Consider the following 17,404-nt stretch of genomic DNA (forward strand, 5'->3'; position numbering starts at 1 on the left):
CTTCGTCTTCGAAAATAAATCTATGCAATGCGCTAATGGTCTCTTTCACATTCGTCGTATATTTTCACGTACTTTATCACACAATTACACACACATATTACTTTTAGGTTGAGCCCCCAAATTTGTGGGCAAGATCAATTATGTAGACAAGATTAATTATATTTAACAAATTAATAATGTGGTTTATTAAACAGAACTATTGATTTCAAGAATACAAAGGAAAAACGATTTATATTAAAATTAATTTAGCTCTATCTTGCCGCAGGTCGTACACTTCTTACTCGTCTTGCTGATCTTCTTCTTATTCTTCTGCCTTTTCTGTGCTGCCATATCGTTTCAATCCCACATATATACTATATATCTTATTTAATTTAATTATGTCGATTTTAATATAAATGTTGCATACACGAAGCAAATATGATTACAATCCAAACAGAATTTCGTCGAATGATGAATGTTAAAGTTTCGCCAACATCTGAAAATTGTTTCCTTTGATCTTTACAAATTTTGAGGACTACAAATTGATGTTAGTTGGAACACGATCTGTTATTTAAATATAGTAAAAAGCAACCGCATGGGGTACAGAAAGTATTTTTATCTTAGGATATTCCCACTTGACTCCTTTTATTCGCCGATCATATGAGTACTTGCCATTAAAGGCTTCCAACGACATGGCAAAATTTTTCAAAACAAAATTTCACAGAAATTACTTTTAAATTTCATCAGTTAAGATTCGTTCATATTATAAATTAACTGACTACTCTACTTGAAAACCACAGAAAGCCTGATTATAAGACTTTTTAAAATAAAATTACTCAGAAATTATTATGTCATTTCATTAGGATTTTCATATTTTTAAACAAATTGAAGATATTTTGCTTAATTATGTACTGCTGATTAAAATTATTAAAAATTCTAGTTGAATTTGCAGAATCAAAATGCCAAACAAAGAAATTCGAAATGGAAAAGGAAGGGATAAATTGAAACCTTCTATACGTTTTAAGCAGTTGGCTCGTAGTGCTTTAATTAACCAACAATGGTTATCCGATTTAATAGACCATCAAAGAACAAAGATACCGTTGTACCGCCCAAAAGTGACAGGAATACTTACAAACAATGTATGTACATATATTGATAAAATTATACTGCATTCTTTCTTTTAAAGCCCTTCGTTTACAAAGCGTAGGAAAAAAAAATTTTGCATAAGTATCGAGAACTCCGAAGCGATTCAGAAAGAGAATCTTTGGTAAATCTAATGGCCCATCTCACTGTTTTTTCGCAAATACCCCCAGTAAGTAAACTTAATTTAAACCAGGAAGTATGCACTTAGAAAAATATCATAAATTTGGATGTACATATGTATGATAGGCGAAATGGTTATAAATCTGCAGAGCAGCTTCTGCGCACAACTTTAGCCCCGAAGATATTTTGAGTTTGTTGTGTATTGTGGCGTTGAATCCTAGACGTTGGTCTAACCCCTATATTCCTACTATAATCATTTCTGCTTCACTTTTCACTTCACATATGTATTCATTATAATGAATTCTGTTCCTTTGGTTGAGTTTTCATCGCATATAGCATCTTAGTAAAACATGCATCGATTAAATTAAGCAAAAATAAATACAAAAAAAAAAAACAAGTAAGGAAGGGCTAAGTTCGGGTGTCACCGAACATTTTATACTCTCGCATGATAAAGTGATAATCGAGATTTCATAATACGTCATTTACATATTTTTGTAAAGTTTTATTCCGCTATCATCATTGGTTCCTAATGTTTATACTCGTATTAGAGAATACTCGTATTTAGAGAAGGCATCAGATGGAATTCAAAATAGCTTTATATTGGAAGAAGGCGTGGTTGTGAACCGATTTTACCCGTACATGTCATCAGGGTGTTAAGAAAATATTATATACCGAATTTCATTGAAATCGGTCTAGTAGCTCCTGAGATATGGTTCTTGGTCCATAAGTGGGCGGCGCCACGCCCATTTTCAATTTTTAAAAAAAGCCTGGGTGCAGCTTCCTTCTGCCACTTCTTCCGTAAAATTTAGTGTTTCTGACGTTTTTTGTTAGTCGGTTAACGCACTTTTAGTGATTTTGAACATAACCTTTGTATGGGAGGTGAGCGTGGTTATTATCCGATTTCTTCCATTTTTAAACTGTATATGGAAATACCTGAAGAAAACGACTTTGTTGACTTTGGTTGACATAGCTATAGTAGTTTCCGAGATATGTACAAAAAACTTAGTAGGGGGCGGGGTCACGCCCACTTTTCCAAAACAATTGCAGCCAAATATGCCCCTCCCTAATGCGATCCTTTGTGCCAAATTTCACTTTAATATCTTTATTTATGGCTTAGTTATGACACTTTATAGGTTTTCGGTTTCCGCCATTTTGTGGGCGTGGCAGTGGGCCGATTTTGCCCATCTTCGAACTTAACCTTCTTATGGAGCCAAGGAATACGTGTACCAAGTTTCATCATGATATCTCAATTTTTACTCAAGTTACAGCTTGCACGGACCGACGGACAGACGGACGGACGGACAGACAGACATCCGGATTTCGACTCTACTCGTTGCCCTGATCACTTTGGTATATATAACCCTATATCTGACTCTTTTAGTTTTAGGACTTACAAACAACCGTTATGTGAACAAAACTATAATACTCTCGTTAGCAACATTGTTGCGAGAGTATAAAAAACAAGAAAAAACGTTAACTTCGGCTGCACCGTATCTTATACACCCTTCACAGGGTGATATATGTATATAGTGTGCCCTTGATATATGTATATAGTGTGCCGATATGTTTAGTGAGCCGATCTGAACAATTACATTACATTATTTCTATGAACAATAACTCGTTTCCCATGCAAGTAGTTGATTCCAATCATTCAGTTTGTATGCCAGCTATATGCTATAGTTAACCGATCTAAACAATTCCTTCGGAATAAACCTGTGGCAACTTTTGTGAAGATACATTGTCAAATGTGAAACTTTTCCATACAAGAACTTGATTCCGATTGTTCAGTTTGTATGGCAGTTATACTGGTATGATATCGGCAGTTCCGACAAATGAGCAGCACTGATGTTTGCAAAATTTCAAAACGAGATCTTAAAACCTGAGGGACTAGTTCGTATATATACAGACAGACGGACAGACAGACAGACGGACAGACAGACAGACGGGCATAGCTAAATCGATTCAGCTCAACATACTGATCATTTCTATATGTATTTTATAGGGTCTCCGACGCTTCCTTCTGGGTGTTACAAGCTTCGTGACAAACTTAATATATTCAGGGTATAAAGATATGGAATGTCGGAATCGGACAATGGCCACGCCCACCGAATTCCGGTAAGCAAAAAGTGGCACGATTACGATTCTTTTGGCGCCGTAATTTGAGGGTATAAACGGAAAAAGTAAGATCTCAGGATTAAAAAATTTACACATATACCCTCCTCAAACTTATAGTTTTCGAGATATTTGCATTTAAGGTTCCACAATTTTATATGCTATTCACTCTCATAGTTGGTTTTTTTACATGACATGACGAAAACCAGTGTTGCTACATATTGCGTTTTGAAAAAATAATCAAAAAATTGTTTTTTTAACATATATAGAGGCAATGGTAGAAATGGATTTTTTATCTTATGTTATTGGATAAATAAAGATAAAAAAAATAACCATGGTCGGTCTAACACCGGGGTGTTCATAGTTCTTTTGTTTCGAACTACTTTCTGTACTGGCGGCCTTCGGCCGCGCTTCAAAAAAAAAATAAGCCTGGTCAGTCCTACACCGGGGTGTTCATAGTTCCTTTGTGTCGAACTCCTTTGTATTCATTTTGAACCATTAATATCTCTAAAGATGAAACAGAAATTGTTTGATTATTTCTTTCAGAACACAAAGTATGGCAACATTGCTATTTGTCATAAATGTAAGCACACATATCTCTTGAAAGTTTGAATGAGTAAAGTAATTTTTAAAGTATATTTAGTTTCTTAAAAAATACACAATTAGTGTAAATTTTGGATACAGTGTGTGCATAATGTGTACAGTGTAATTAAAAATATATTAATTGAAAGATGTGTGAAAATTGGGGTAAACATAGTGAAATAACGAGCATTACTTTTACAAATTTTTGAACTTTAAATAGAAATATCTCTAAAACTATGAGCCTGAGGAGGGTATACGTGTATTAATTTTTTAATCCTGAGGATAGGGATCCTCTATCCATCCGTACCATCAAATCGTGGCGCCGAAATAATCGTAATATTGCCCAAAAAGCTATAAAGGACATAACTAATCCACAAATTAAGATACTTGAAAGTATATATCTCTCAAACGCCTAAAATTAAATCAATCAAACTTGCTGACAATCAGTCTCCTTGGAGGTTAAGCACGGTTATAATGGGAAATACAATTAGAATTCAGAGAGCATCCTTTTCAGTTAATAGTAACTAGTAATAACCCCCGATAATCGGGGGACTCCGTTATTTAAAATGAAAAAAGTAAAAACAAAAAATTTTATAAAAACTCAATTTATTCAAGTACTTCATGGAAAACTACATTCGTAGTTTTATTTTGGTCGTAAGTCTTAACTTTGATATCTTGAGAAGATCGTACTCGACTCAATGCGACATACAGCTGGCCATGCGTAAAACAATCCTCCTTGAGGAAAACACCAAATCTTGCTAGACTCTGCCCTTGAGATTTGTTTATTGTTATTGCGAATGCTACAATTATTGGAGCTGTGCGTAGGAGGATTCTGAAGGATGATCTGCATGCAATGGACCTACCCTATGATATATTGATCCATGTATTCGGAAGCAATATGGTCCGCGCCCTGTAGGCTCCGCAATTTTCGCTTCGAATGATGCAAAAGCAAACGAACTATTTAGCTGCCGAATATTCTCCAAATAGTGTCCCCGCCAAGAGCTCTAATCATTTTCTAGCACAGCTTTCAAAAACTCAGCTACACGTAATTCTTGAAGTATAACTTTTCCGCCATGACAACATGTCGTAAAGCCATTTCTTACCTAGTAACAATTTCAACCAAATATTAAGACAATAAGTATGTATATACATATATTACGAATATAAAACAATGAAAAGTACAGGTACCTTTTCACTTCCGAAATGTTTTGCTTTACAGTGTAAACATATATTAGTCAAACCCCCAAGCGAACTATACTCCGGAAGAACTACGGAGTTTAGGGCAGCTTTGAAATAACTTGCCATAGATCCTGCCTGACTACGGCTCTAATAAAACAGGTCAATTCATATATGTATATACATACATTAACAATTAAAAATTCCTTTTTATCTATAACATTCACCTCTTCTCTTCGACCTGTTTAACTCCTTTTTCGTCTAACTCGCCTTTGGTTTGGCATTTTATTTTTAATAATTAATCTGAATCTGAACTGAAATTCGATGTAGTATGTATGTATTCGCTGGTAATAGCCGCCTTGACTTTTGGAAGAAAACTGAACTGACTCAAAGCTTACCTAACGCAATCACACTTCTAATCAAAATAACGCCGACAACAATATTTCTGTTAGATTTTGCACTTGCGTCTTCGCCCATACATATGTATATACATACATATGTTTGTAAGTATGTATGTGTGAATATAAAACAAAGTAGAGTGCGCATGTCAAAGCTCAGTGTTCCTTAGCTCGTACATACATATTCGTGCAACATAGAAGAGAGCGCATGTCAAATCGTAGATAGCGCCTTAGCGCATGCATATCGTCGCATTTCCGCGAAAGTATCGTATGTTACTTTTTATCGAAATTGATATTTTAATACCAAATTGTTAGAAAATTTATGTCTCACTATCCTGCAAAATAATATAACTGAAAACGCTATAGTTCCAATAAAAACTAAGTTTCAATTTTATCGTATGTATCTGTGAATTTTTCTGTTCGCGCAAAATTATCGTAAGTCCATACACATTTTTTTGCATGTGGAACGAATTACTGCAAACGCACGAAAATATAGAGAGATAACAACATTTTCATATCTTCATTATGTGCTCTTTCCATTTTGCCGTTAATTCCTCTTTACGCCGTTAATTCTTGGTGTACGTTTTGATATTCATTGATCTATCTGGTGATAAGTGAAGCTGTGAAAGCCCAAATTAGTCTTCATTTAGTTTCAAACACAACAATAGTGAACAAAATATAAACAATTGTGATCAACAAATGATTTATTTTTTATGGAATTTGCCCATGGAAAAGTAAGTAGTTACTTACTATGTTTCACTTAATTATTGTCGAGTTATTCAAAAGTGAAGTGATTCTGTGTGTATTTGTATGTATGTCTATAATTGTTTCGTTTAGCTAGCTCATGAAGTGTTTTTAGATAGATGTGAAGTGTAAGTAAATGTAACAGTATAAATGTATCAATTGCAGTCTATAAAATTTAGTTAAACTAACAAAATTTTAAACACCATAGCTTGTGAAATCACCAGTCCCATATAGTGATAGCGATAACGATGATGAAGAGTGCTGCGTTGGAAAACGTGGACTTAAGCGCAAACCAGTGAGAAAAGAAAAGAAGAAAAATGACAATAGAGTACTTCCTAACCCGTGTATAAATACCAAATGTAAGAAGGATTGTCGAAGTGTGCCAGACATTTCCCGGCAAAATATTAACGAACATTACTGGGGTATGTCAAACACAAGACGGCTAACATGGCTTCATGCAAATATCAAACGAAAGCAAATTAAAAAAAAGGCGAGCTGGGCAGGAAGCAAAGCGTGTGCAAAGGCGAAACTGGACGTTTGAATATTCCCTATTGTGGGATGGAAAAATATTTAAAGTTTGCCAGAATTTTTTTTGAAAACTTTAAATATTTCTCAAATGGTTTTGAGACATGCATTAAAGAAAACTATTAGTTTTGAAAGCCGAAAAAAAGCACCACATAATAAAACAGACCATCGTACAATAGATTTTATCAAAGCTTACATAAAAAAGTTGCCAGCAGTACCATCACACTATTGCCGTAAAAATAATCAAAAAGTCTATTTACCAAGGGAATTCAGTTCCAGTTCCAGTTCCAATTTATATAAATTGTATCTTATTTATTTGGAAGATCAAGGCTTAAATGAGTTCACAGTATCTTGCCGAATATTTCGAAATGTTTTTAATACAGAGTTTTCAATTGGCTTCCATTTGTCAAAAAAGGACAAATGCACGATTTGCGAAAATATAAAGTATATTAACAAAGATGATAGAGAAAAAGTTCAGAATTCAAAAGAATTTCAAATTCATATAAATATTAAAAAACAAAGTACAGCTACTTTTCTCAAAGAACAAGCGGAAAGTAAAATGGGACAAAAATTTCTTTGCGCTAGTTTCGATATGCAAAAGGTTTTGCATACTCCTTTTTCCAAAAATGTTACCCTGTTTTATTCACGCAAATACGCTTACTACAACTTTAGTGTGTATGAAAGTGGGACCCGAAATGGATACTGTTTTTTGTGGGGCGAAATCGATGGCAAGAGGGGCAGTAATGAAATATGCTCAGCTCTCTTGAGGTATCTTCTTATTCTAGATAGTCGGAAAAAAAACCGATGATCTGAGCCTTTATTGCGATAGTTGCTCAGAACAAAATGAGAACAAGGCTGTGCTAGCAATGATATCATATTTTTTAAATACTTCTATTTTCCTAAAAACAATAAAGATTACCTACATATATACTTCCCGGACACACTATGATGCCGGTAAACTCAGTACACAGCACTATATGTAGAATCTTTTATCAGAAACCAATGTTTGGGCAACCAGTGAATGGCCGACACGGATTAGAAATTTATAGAATTACATCACACTGACTTTAAGAATTGGAAACTTTTTGCGAACTCACTATTTAAAAATAAAACTTTAAACTTAAGTAAATTACGTATCGCTATTATTAGAAAAGAACAATTGTCAATAGATTTAAGCTATGAGTATTTCGAAAACTCAAACAAAAAACTTATTAATTTGTTCAACGTTAACCAAAACATTGAATCTTTATATAGTTGTAAATTAAATATATCAACAAAAAAATTCGTAGACTTAAGTAATTTATGTAATAAAAATAGTATACCACAAAAGTATCATAAGGAATACTTAAACCTTCGACATTCAAATTTAATAAAGGACTGTTTGGAGGAAACGGATGAAGAAGATTAAAATAAATAATAAAATATATACTGTAATAATAAAATGATTGCACTACCTTTGTTAGCTTATTTCGTACAATAAATATTTTTTTTGCAATTATCGTATGTCATACTTCTTGCGGCTAAGCTCACTAAAACATAGCTTGCGAAAGTATCGTATGTTTAAATATCCTTATTTTTTTAGAAAAATGCGCAATTACTGACAAAAATTAAGTTGGCGTTCCTGTAGCTAATACAATACAACCTAAAAAATTTGAATATGATTTTCCCATTCTAAGCTGAGTAATTTAAAAAAAACCTCTTCCTTTAAAGTTTCGTTTTTTTACATACGATACTTTCGCGGAGATATGTATGTATGTACCAGTGCACATGCCAAAGTAATCATTTGTATTTTGTAATATTCGTCATTCTCGTATTGTCATAGATAACTTGATTAGAATCCCTTTTCTTGCTCTCTCGCTTGCAGCTGATCTGTTTTCTGAGCTGGCAACAAAACACAATCAGGGTGCTGTCAACCAGCACTTAGTGAAAAAGCAGCGCTATAATTACTTGACGAAATTAGTGTGCAATGAAACTGTGCGAACATATTTTGGCAAAATAAATGTTTATGTAAATTAATTAATGATTTTGCATTTTAGCATTTACATATATATGTATGTATGCATTTTCAAAGTGTTTAATTTAGTGTTTTGTATAATTTATTAAATACCCAAGTTAATATTTTTCAGCAGTGGCATCATTGGCAAATGTTATAAAAAATGCGAGCAGACAACATTGTTGTTGTTAGATTTCGCACTTGCGCCTTCGCGTATGTGGGTATGTGTGTAACGAAAGCAAATGACAGAAACATTTTTAATTATTCATTCTCTTACATATATGCTCTTTTTCAGATCGCACACTTTAATTTGATGTATTATTTGTCTCTGTACGTTTTGTAGATCTCTGGAAATAAGCGCCTTGTCTTAGAATAATATATAGATTCTGTGTATCAAAAATGGGTTTAAATGTGTCAACACTTCCTTGAGCTCACATATACCTAATATAAGGATTTTCGAACTTCCTGGTGACTTTATACTGCATATATGTCGGCCTATATTTGAGTATCACAATGAAAATGAGAGAGCATGTTTTACTCGTAACAGTTAGGGATTTCACATAGTCTCATAAAGTTATAAGTTATAACGATCCGAAAACATAGCATTGAAAATTGTAAATGTGTAAACTCATTTTTGTATGTAATCCAACAACAATTTTTTTAAATCATTGTAAAAATGTATAATTTTATGATTTTACGATGCTTTAGGACGGGTTATGAATACCCGAAGTATATCTTTGTGCCTAAAATAGATAAAATTGGGCAAAAACTTGACCTAGGCCCCATACAAATAATTTAACGACTTTCGAACATATGGCTGACTTTACTCCATATGATAGGTGATTATGTGAGGTACCTTAAAGAAACCCAGGAAACATTTTTTTTAGTTTGTGGCATGCCAATAACTCCCATATATCCATATACTACAGATAATAATTTTCGTTCTTCTCATAAACCTTATGGCGAATATGTAGGGCAGTGTATAATTGATATATAGTATACAAAAAATTGCTTGCATTCCGATCTTCAAGTTGAAGTTTTGCAGCTAAAATTATTATTTCTCTGGCTTTAATTTTTGCAAGTTGGAAGAGTATAAAATTGCATCCGAATTTAGACTTATTTACTGGTTTATTTTAACACATCGGAAAAGTAAACATTTTTTCCACTCTAAATTTTAATAAAAGTAATACAACAAATTAAAAAAAAAACATCAGCTAGCAAAACTAAATCATTAAGAGAAGTTATTTTGTGTAAACATATTCTCCCGTGTTAAATCCATTTTTTAACTACCACTTATCTTATAAAAATGTCTTCAAAATAAAAAGAATCTACTATTTTCTCAGCGAAAAATTATTTTATATCTGTACAACCAAGGCATGTCATATGTTGAAACTCACAATATCATAGAGCGTTTTAAAGGAGCATCATGTTTAAAAAGTAAAAAAAGTGAAAAAATTAGTCGATATTTTCACGTAACTAGAAGAAGCGCCTACACTACGCAATCCACATTCTGGGATCAAATACTCTTCTCAGATGAGTAAGTATAATATCTTTCGGAGCGACGGCCGTACTTCAGTGTGGAGAAAGCCAAACACACAAATCCACATTCTGGGATCAAATACTCTTCTCAGATGAGTAAGTACAATATCTTTCGAAGCGAGGACCGTACTTCAGTGTGGAGAGAGCCAAACACTGAATTTGAAAAACAAAATCTTGTTCTAACAGTGAAATATGGTGGTGTGGAGATGCATGTCTGCTGCATGTTTGGATGTGCTGGTATTCATAGAAGACATTATGGACAAAACGGTTTAATTAAATATATTGAAGGAAATTTTGAAAAAATTCCCCAAAAACTAAATTTACCAAGCCCATTCACATTTCACCATGATATAATTTCAGAATGTGGTGTATTGTCCCATTCACCATAATCTCCAGACCTCAACTCAATTGAGCATTTGTGGCAGGAATTGAAAAGGCAGGTGAAAAATTGGGTCTGTATGTTTTGAAATGAGAAAATTTCATTTTAACTGATGGGAGAGTTAATTATCTTATCAAAATACTCTAAACAAACAAAAACAAAAACAACCTTGAGTTTAAGTAAACAAAAATATCAAACAATCTTATCTTAAAACAAAGCAAATGTATGAAAGTAAACAATATAATATATGTAAACAAACTATCAACTAGTAATAAGTAAACATACTAATTAGTACAAATAGCAGTAAGGTTCATGCCTTAATAGTGTTAATAAAGAGGGCACATCTCGGCAGCTCAAAAATATATATGTATTTTGACTAATTTTAGTTGTGGATAACTTCGTCTATCTTGGAATCGGTATAAACAGCAACAACAATGTCAGCAACGAAATCCAACGCAGAATATCTTTTGGCAACAGGTGCTACTTCGGATTAAGTGGGCCATTGAGATAGAAAGTTCTCTCTCGACAAACCAAAACTTAACTCTATTCATTATTCCCGTACCGCTATATGGTGTAGTGGCATGGACAATGACAACATCTGATGAGTTGACATTACTAGTTTTCGAGAGAAGGGTTCTGCGGAAGATTTATGGTCCTTTGAGCGTTGGCTACGTCGAATATCGCATTCAAAGGAACGATGTGCTGTATGGGATATACGTCGACATTGACATAGTTTAGCGAATAAAGAGACAGCGGCTGCGCTGGCTAGATCATGTCGTCCGAATGGATGAAAGCACTCCAGCTGTGAAAGTATTCGACGTGTTACACGCCGGGGGAAGCAGAGGCAGAGGAAGCGAACCAATTCGTTGGAAATACCAGGTGGGGAAGGACCTGGCTTCGCTTGGAGTCTCCAACTGGTGCCACGTAGCGAAAAGAAGAAACGACTGTTAACGTAAGCGGTGTCTACGCTAGTAAAAAAGAAAATCCGTCTGCCGCGGTAGGAGTACCAGTGTCGCCTACGAAATAAATAAAATTTGCATATATGTATATATTTAGTGATTGAAAGGCTTAAATAAAAATAAAGCTTTACAATTTTCGATCTGTAAAACTTGTTAGAGAGATTAGTATTGACGATGGACGGAATCGGACGATATGTAGTTTGTTATAAATAATCTGGAACAAGTTTAAATAACATATCTCATAAACCAAATGTGGAGAACCTAGAAAATAAAATAAATAAATAAAAATTGATGCTTACCTCGGATCTTCATCGGTTCATATTTTAAAGGGTAGGTAAATCTGGTAGGCTTGTGATTAAGATGGCAATGTCATATACATATGCCGCTATCTTAGGGGATTTTCCATGTAAGTTCTTTAGTAGTTTATTCACCACTAATGTGCCTAGGAGCGAAGATTGCACTCCACTGCGAGTACCTCTACAGACTTCCTTGGTCATTCTATCGTCGTTTCATTTTGCTTTTATCCTTCAAGAGATCAAACGTTATGTAGCAGGATCAATACCTATTGATTGGTTACTGTAGAATAGATTGTGTATAAATGTTATAGAATGGTTCACAAAGGTTTAGGAAGACCCCAAGTCTAAATTCTTATATTCAAGAGCGCTTTCGGTGTTAAATACATACTAGTATAGGGAGTGCAGTTTCTACTGAGATGCCGTTTGCGTATGCACGCTGCGCTTTGAATAAGCTTCAAGGAGGCGCTGCGATCTTGATGTGCACGGCCAAGATTTCCTCTTACGTTTTCAGCAGGAGGGCTTATAGGCTTAACAGGCACTCTTTCGAGTAGGTTGGGTTGTTTCTACCTGCCTTTAGTATGAAAACTACCCTAGCCTGTATCCATGAGTGGGGTCCGTCAAGGATTGTTGTTTTATCCAGCACATGCACTTTTTGTATTCTCTAAGAAAATCTTTATATTCGTCCTCGATTCTGCCAGTTTGCTCAGTTGAAAAACTCCTGTACTCTGCTCCTGTACTCTGCATCTGCAAGATCTCAGGTTTCTTGTTCCACCAAAGTGGCTTGGTTTTGTGCTTGAGCCGCATCGTAAGGCAAGTGTGATGAAAAGCTGTATCAAAAGTCACGACTCTTCATATGAGTTATACCTGCAAGGTTTAAGTCTTTTACCTATTAGTATCTGCTGTATAGATCCCAGTTTCTGTTTCTAGGTTTTTTCTTAACTTTGTGATCTTTGCTTCATATGAAGAAGTAGATGTACCTATGGCCAGAATGACGGTGTGCTTAGCACCATTAGTTCTCTACAATTCTACCTGTACCGGTGAAGAGCGTTATGTCAAGGATGTTTTTGGAAGTGGGTGTATATAGGTAGGTTTCTCATCTGGATTAGCTATCACTACATTACTTTGTAAAATAATTTAATTTGAGTAGAGATTCCCCTATCTGATTAATAGCGGACTTGTCCCAAATCGTATCAGGGGGTTAGCTGGATGTAACCGCCAGTCTTTGGAGCTCTGTCCTTGGTGTCAATCTTGTGGTATACATATATACAGTTGAGAAGAAGCTCGGCGGAGATGATCTTACATTTGTGAAGGTTTAACCACAGATCCTGCACCAATCTCATGCCGTAGCCGCCCTTCTCTATGTTGAAAAGAATCTCGGCGGAAGCGATCTTATATTTGTGAAGGTTTGTCTGGAGTACCCACAGCTCCAGGTTTCGGACCCACAGACCGCTAAATGGGTTCTTTCACCACCTCCTGTAGAATAAGTGATGTCGTCATCTTCGATGTTGAGATTTTTCTCCAATTAACCGTATATCAACGGTTTTTTATTGATAAAATGAGATGAATAGGTCCACTTTCCCATAATTTGAAAAATTTCGAACTTCCGGTTGCTTTTATACAGTACTTCTATGTCAATGAGCTAGTTATCTTAACGAAATTCCGTTTCGATTTGCTTAATTCGAGCATGACGAAATACACATATTTACAAATACTACTGAGCGGCGCGACGAAATCTTGTAGTTGGAGAGTCTTAGACTAGTATACATACACATATCTTCACAGTATAGATTGCCTTTTCACATTTAACAAAGTTAACAAAGTTCTACTTAAAGGTGTTTATGACATTTTTTGTACATATGTAAATATATGTATGTAAATTATGATTTAAAAGAAATAATTTTGTGTTTATTCGAATAAATATAGAAATTACGAGCTCGCTTGGCACCGTATGCATATTTCATAATTCTTGGCCCGAAACGAAAAATAATAGAACAGGGAAGAGAACCTGCGACGGTTTATTTTGTGCTTACTGGCGATATAACTGTGACAACGAAAATATGGAATTCAGTAAAGAATGGAAATTATCAATTTAGGTTATCTTGTACCAATAATATATTTATACTTCCTTCGTAGGTAAAAAATAAATATATTGAAAGAGTGGAATACTTGAGCGGACCCGGCGAATGGTTAGGAGAGATTGATTTCCTTGAAAACCAAAAGAGACGACAAACATTCACGAGTAAATGTAAGTAAACAAAGAATCCAGAACAGATCTCTGTAAATCAAAATTAATTACCACAGAGCGCTACTAGAGGTCTCTGTGTGATCACTCATCCCTTTCTCACACATAGGAATAATGGGTTAAGACTTGACGTTGAAGTTTGTGGTAGTGGCGACTTTTTCGGAAAGAGAATGTGCATTACAACGTGACAAATATCTCGCTTCGTAATACAATAATTAATAAACTCTCTTTCTGATGAACTGGGAAAGAGTATATAAGATATGGTTTAGGGTCTCTAACTGATGAACTGTTGTGTCTTTGATTGTGGAACAGAACAAAATACCGCTTAATTTAAAAAATATGCCCTTCTGTAAATTGTGGATGTAAGAAAGATACAAACTGTTTGTGTCCCGTCCATTCCATTGTAAGAACAAAACAAGAAACAAGTAAGGAAAGGCTAAGTTCAGGTGCAACCGAACATTTTATACTCTTTCAACTTGCAAGAATCAAAGCCAGGGAAATACTTTAAGGTCTACGTGTGTCTAAACAATTTTCTATGTACATAGCTATTCTCATATAACTATGAGATGATACACTTATCCCTCTGTTTTACAAGTTTTTGTTTAAAAAATGTACAGAATATGTGGGATTATTTGTCAATAAATTTTTGATTGGCTGTGGCGGCTCCTACATATTGGGGAGATTCTGAAATTTTGATCAGTAAGCCGTTGCGATCGTTCGATACTCAACTCCCTCGCGGGTACTTGAGAAGTCTCTAAATTTTCTTGAGCAAACCTCTGCGAGCACTCGATACTCGGATCTCCGGCACGCGATTACGATGCGTATTTCATTCGACTTGCAAGACGAATTCAGTTTCTAATGTGGATTCTCCATCACGGCGTGTTTTTGATACCTTCCCCTGGGAACTTCTTCTTCTTTACTGGCGCAGACAACGCTTACGCGATTATAGCCGAGTTAACAACAGCGCGCCAGTCGTTTCTTCTTTTCGCTACGTGGCGCCAATTCCATATTCCAAGCGAAGCCAGGTCCTTCTCCACTTAGTCCTTCCAACGGAGTGGAGGTCTTCCTCTGCCTCTGTTTCCTCCGGCGGGTAATACGTCGAATACTTTCAGAGCTGGAGTGTTCTCGTCCATTCGGACAACATGAAATTTGAAACTTTTTTTTATTTAAAATTAAAAAAAAAATATGAATATCCAAATTTTTTACTTTTATACAAATTTAGATTGATCATACGTTATTTGGTATCAGAAATAAATATTCAAAATAACGTCAGACACCTACTATAAAATTTGCTTTATTTTTATATTTTATCTAAGATATACTTATAGTTTTATTTTAATTCAGATTTGAAAATTTTGTTTCAACATTTCGAGTGGGTTTCTTCTTATAATGTGTTTTTCTTCTCTTGTCAACCTATGAAAGTGATGCTACGTTATTTTGCATTTCAGGTGACGATATAAACATATTAGCGAGTTTGTTACGCATTTTGTTAGCAGTAAGCGGCATATCTGTTACCTCGATATGTAATTATATTTGTTATCTATTTGTTACTTCTAACAAATTAAATTCTTTTCCTTGTTTCATGAACACATCCAAAAGCCATCGCGATTCTTTGCCATCTCAGCCAAAACAACGCCCGCGATAAAGAGCATATCTTTTCGTTTTAAGGGATTTTCAAGATGAATTTTAAATTTCTTTAAATTTGAATATTTTTTATTTTTTTCTTTATAAATTTTTTTCATTTGCAATAACTTACCGCTAATTTATCCACACGCACGCCATATGCATACAATTGCGGTCATATGTCGATACCGTTTGTATGGTGTTAAACACTAACCAGCGATGCCTTGTCGTTCAACGTTTATTAAATGCGCCTCAAAACCTTTATCACACAACCATCGAGGAACTGTAGTAAAGGAAAAATATTATATTTGTAAAATTCATTAGTTGACAACTATTGGTGACAAGCACAGTTGTTTCCAACTCTACTCACTGTTCCATTTCGATGTCGTAGGTGATGCAGCAAAGTTTCTCTTTCCTCTTGCACAGTTTCAAAGGCAGCGGTTTGATTAAACGTAGAACCACCAAACGGCAGCAACTGTAAAAAATTAATTTCATAATCTTATTAAGCTTCTTTTGTCTAACTTTATTATTATACAAATTTATGTACTTAGCGGCGCTAACCTTCAACAGATGCCGTGTGATATCACGAACAGCAATTTTCAGTTGTTTTTAGTAAACTGACTTCAATAATTTTTCCTCGATTCTTCAAAAGCAGAGTTTTGGTGTTCCACACTGTTGCGTCAAGCAACAAGATACACATACACATATATATTTAAACCTAAAATTAGAATTCAGAAAATTGAATTATAAGAGTTGTAAAATATTGAATTGTTAAAAGATTAAATTAAGAAAATCTATTATACCTTAATAATGCATTCATAATACCAATCTACTACTTACCTTAATACCATAATCTGTTACAATATTTAACAAAAGTTGAAGAGTTATACTTACCCCTTTTTTAATACATATTTTTATTACAACTAGTTTAAGCCGTTTATATAATGAACAAGTGCATTAATTAATATTTCAAACCAATTCTTCTTCTTCTTAATTGGCGTAGACACCGCTTACGCGATTATAGGCGAGTTAACAACAGCGCGCCAGTCGTTTCTTCTTTTCGCTACGTGGCGCCAATTGGATATTCCAAGCGAAGCCAGGTCCTTCTCCACTTGGTCCTTCCAACGGAGTGGTGGCCTTCCTCTTCCTCTGCTTCCCCTGGCGGGTACTGCGTCGAATACTTTCAGAGCTGGAGTGTTTTCATCCATCCGGACAACATGACCTAGCCAGCGTAGCCGCTGTCTTTTAATTCGCTGAACTATGTCGATGTCGTCATATATCTCGTACAGCTCTTCGTTCCATCGAATACGATATTCGCCGTGGCCAATGCGCAAAGGACTATAAATCTTTCGCAGAATTTTTCTCTCGAAAACTCGCAACGTCGACTCATCCGTTGTTGACATCGTCCAAGACTCTGCACCAAATAGCAGGACGGAAATTATGAGTGACTTATAGAGTTTGGTTTTTGTTTGTCGAGAGAGGACTTTGCTTTTGAATTGCCTACTCAGTATTGGCAAGAGTTATTCTGCCTTGGATTTCTAGGCTGACATTGTTGGTTGTGTTTACGCTGGTTCCAAGACAGACGAAATTATCT

The 17,404-nt window shown here is 35.0% G+C and overlaps 1 protein-coding gene and 1 long non-coding RNA gene across 2 annotated transcripts; one reads left to right on the forward strand and one right to left on the reverse strand.

Annotated features, from left to right (window-relative positions):
* The first annotated feature begins 878 nt into the window (after nucleotides 1-878).
* Nucleotides 879-14,198, forward strand: LOC126764380 (uncharacterized). The gene is made up of 4 exons (XM_050482079.1): nucleotides 879-1,118; nucleotides 1,187-1,291; nucleotides 13,869-14,012; nucleotides 14,079-14,198. The coding sequence occupies exons 1-4, from the start codon at nucleotides 939-941 to the stop codon at nucleotides 14,196-14,198; spliced, it is 549 nt and encodes a 182-aa protein (XP_050338036.1). The 5' UTR covers nucleotides 879-938.
* Nucleotides 14,199-15,949: 1,751 nt separating this feature from the next.
* Nucleotides 15,950-16,516, reverse strand: LOC126764027 (uncharacterized). The gene is made up of 3 exons (XR_007667788.1): nucleotides 16,372-16,516; nucleotides 16,181-16,285; nucleotides 15,950-16,093 (listed from the first exon to the last, which is right to left on the reverse strand). It is a non-coding gene; the product is annotated as an uncharacterized LOC126764027 (long non-coding RNA).
* Between the last annotated feature and the right edge of the window lie 888 nt (nucleotides 16,517-17,404).

The sequence above is a fragment of the Bactrocera neohumeralis genome, unplaced genomic scaffold, assembly GCF_024586455.1.
Source record: "Bactrocera neohumeralis isolate Rockhampton unplaced genomic scaffold, APGP_CSIRO_Bneo_wtdbg2-racon-allhic-juicebox.fasta_v2 cluster09, whole genome shotgun sequence".
NCBI lineage: Eukaryota > Metazoa > Arthropoda > Insecta > Diptera > Tephritidae > Bactrocera > Bactrocera neohumeralis.

What these genes read in the sequence shown, in the direction of transcription:
- LOC126764380 (XM_050482079.1), top strand. Translation starts at nt 939, where the DNA reads ATGCCAAACAAAGAAATTCGAAATGGAAAAGGAAGGGATAAATTGAAA. An exon ending in TTTTTTCGCAAATACCCCCA is followed by an intron (nt 1,292 to 13,868) that starts GTAAGTAAACTT and finishes GAATAAATATAG; the next exon opens with AAATTACGAGCTCGCTTGGC. An exon ending in CAACGAAAATATGGAATTCA is followed by an intron (nt 14,013 to 14,078) that starts GTAAAGAATGGA and finishes CTTCCTTCGTAG; the next exon opens with GTAAAAAATAAATATATTGA.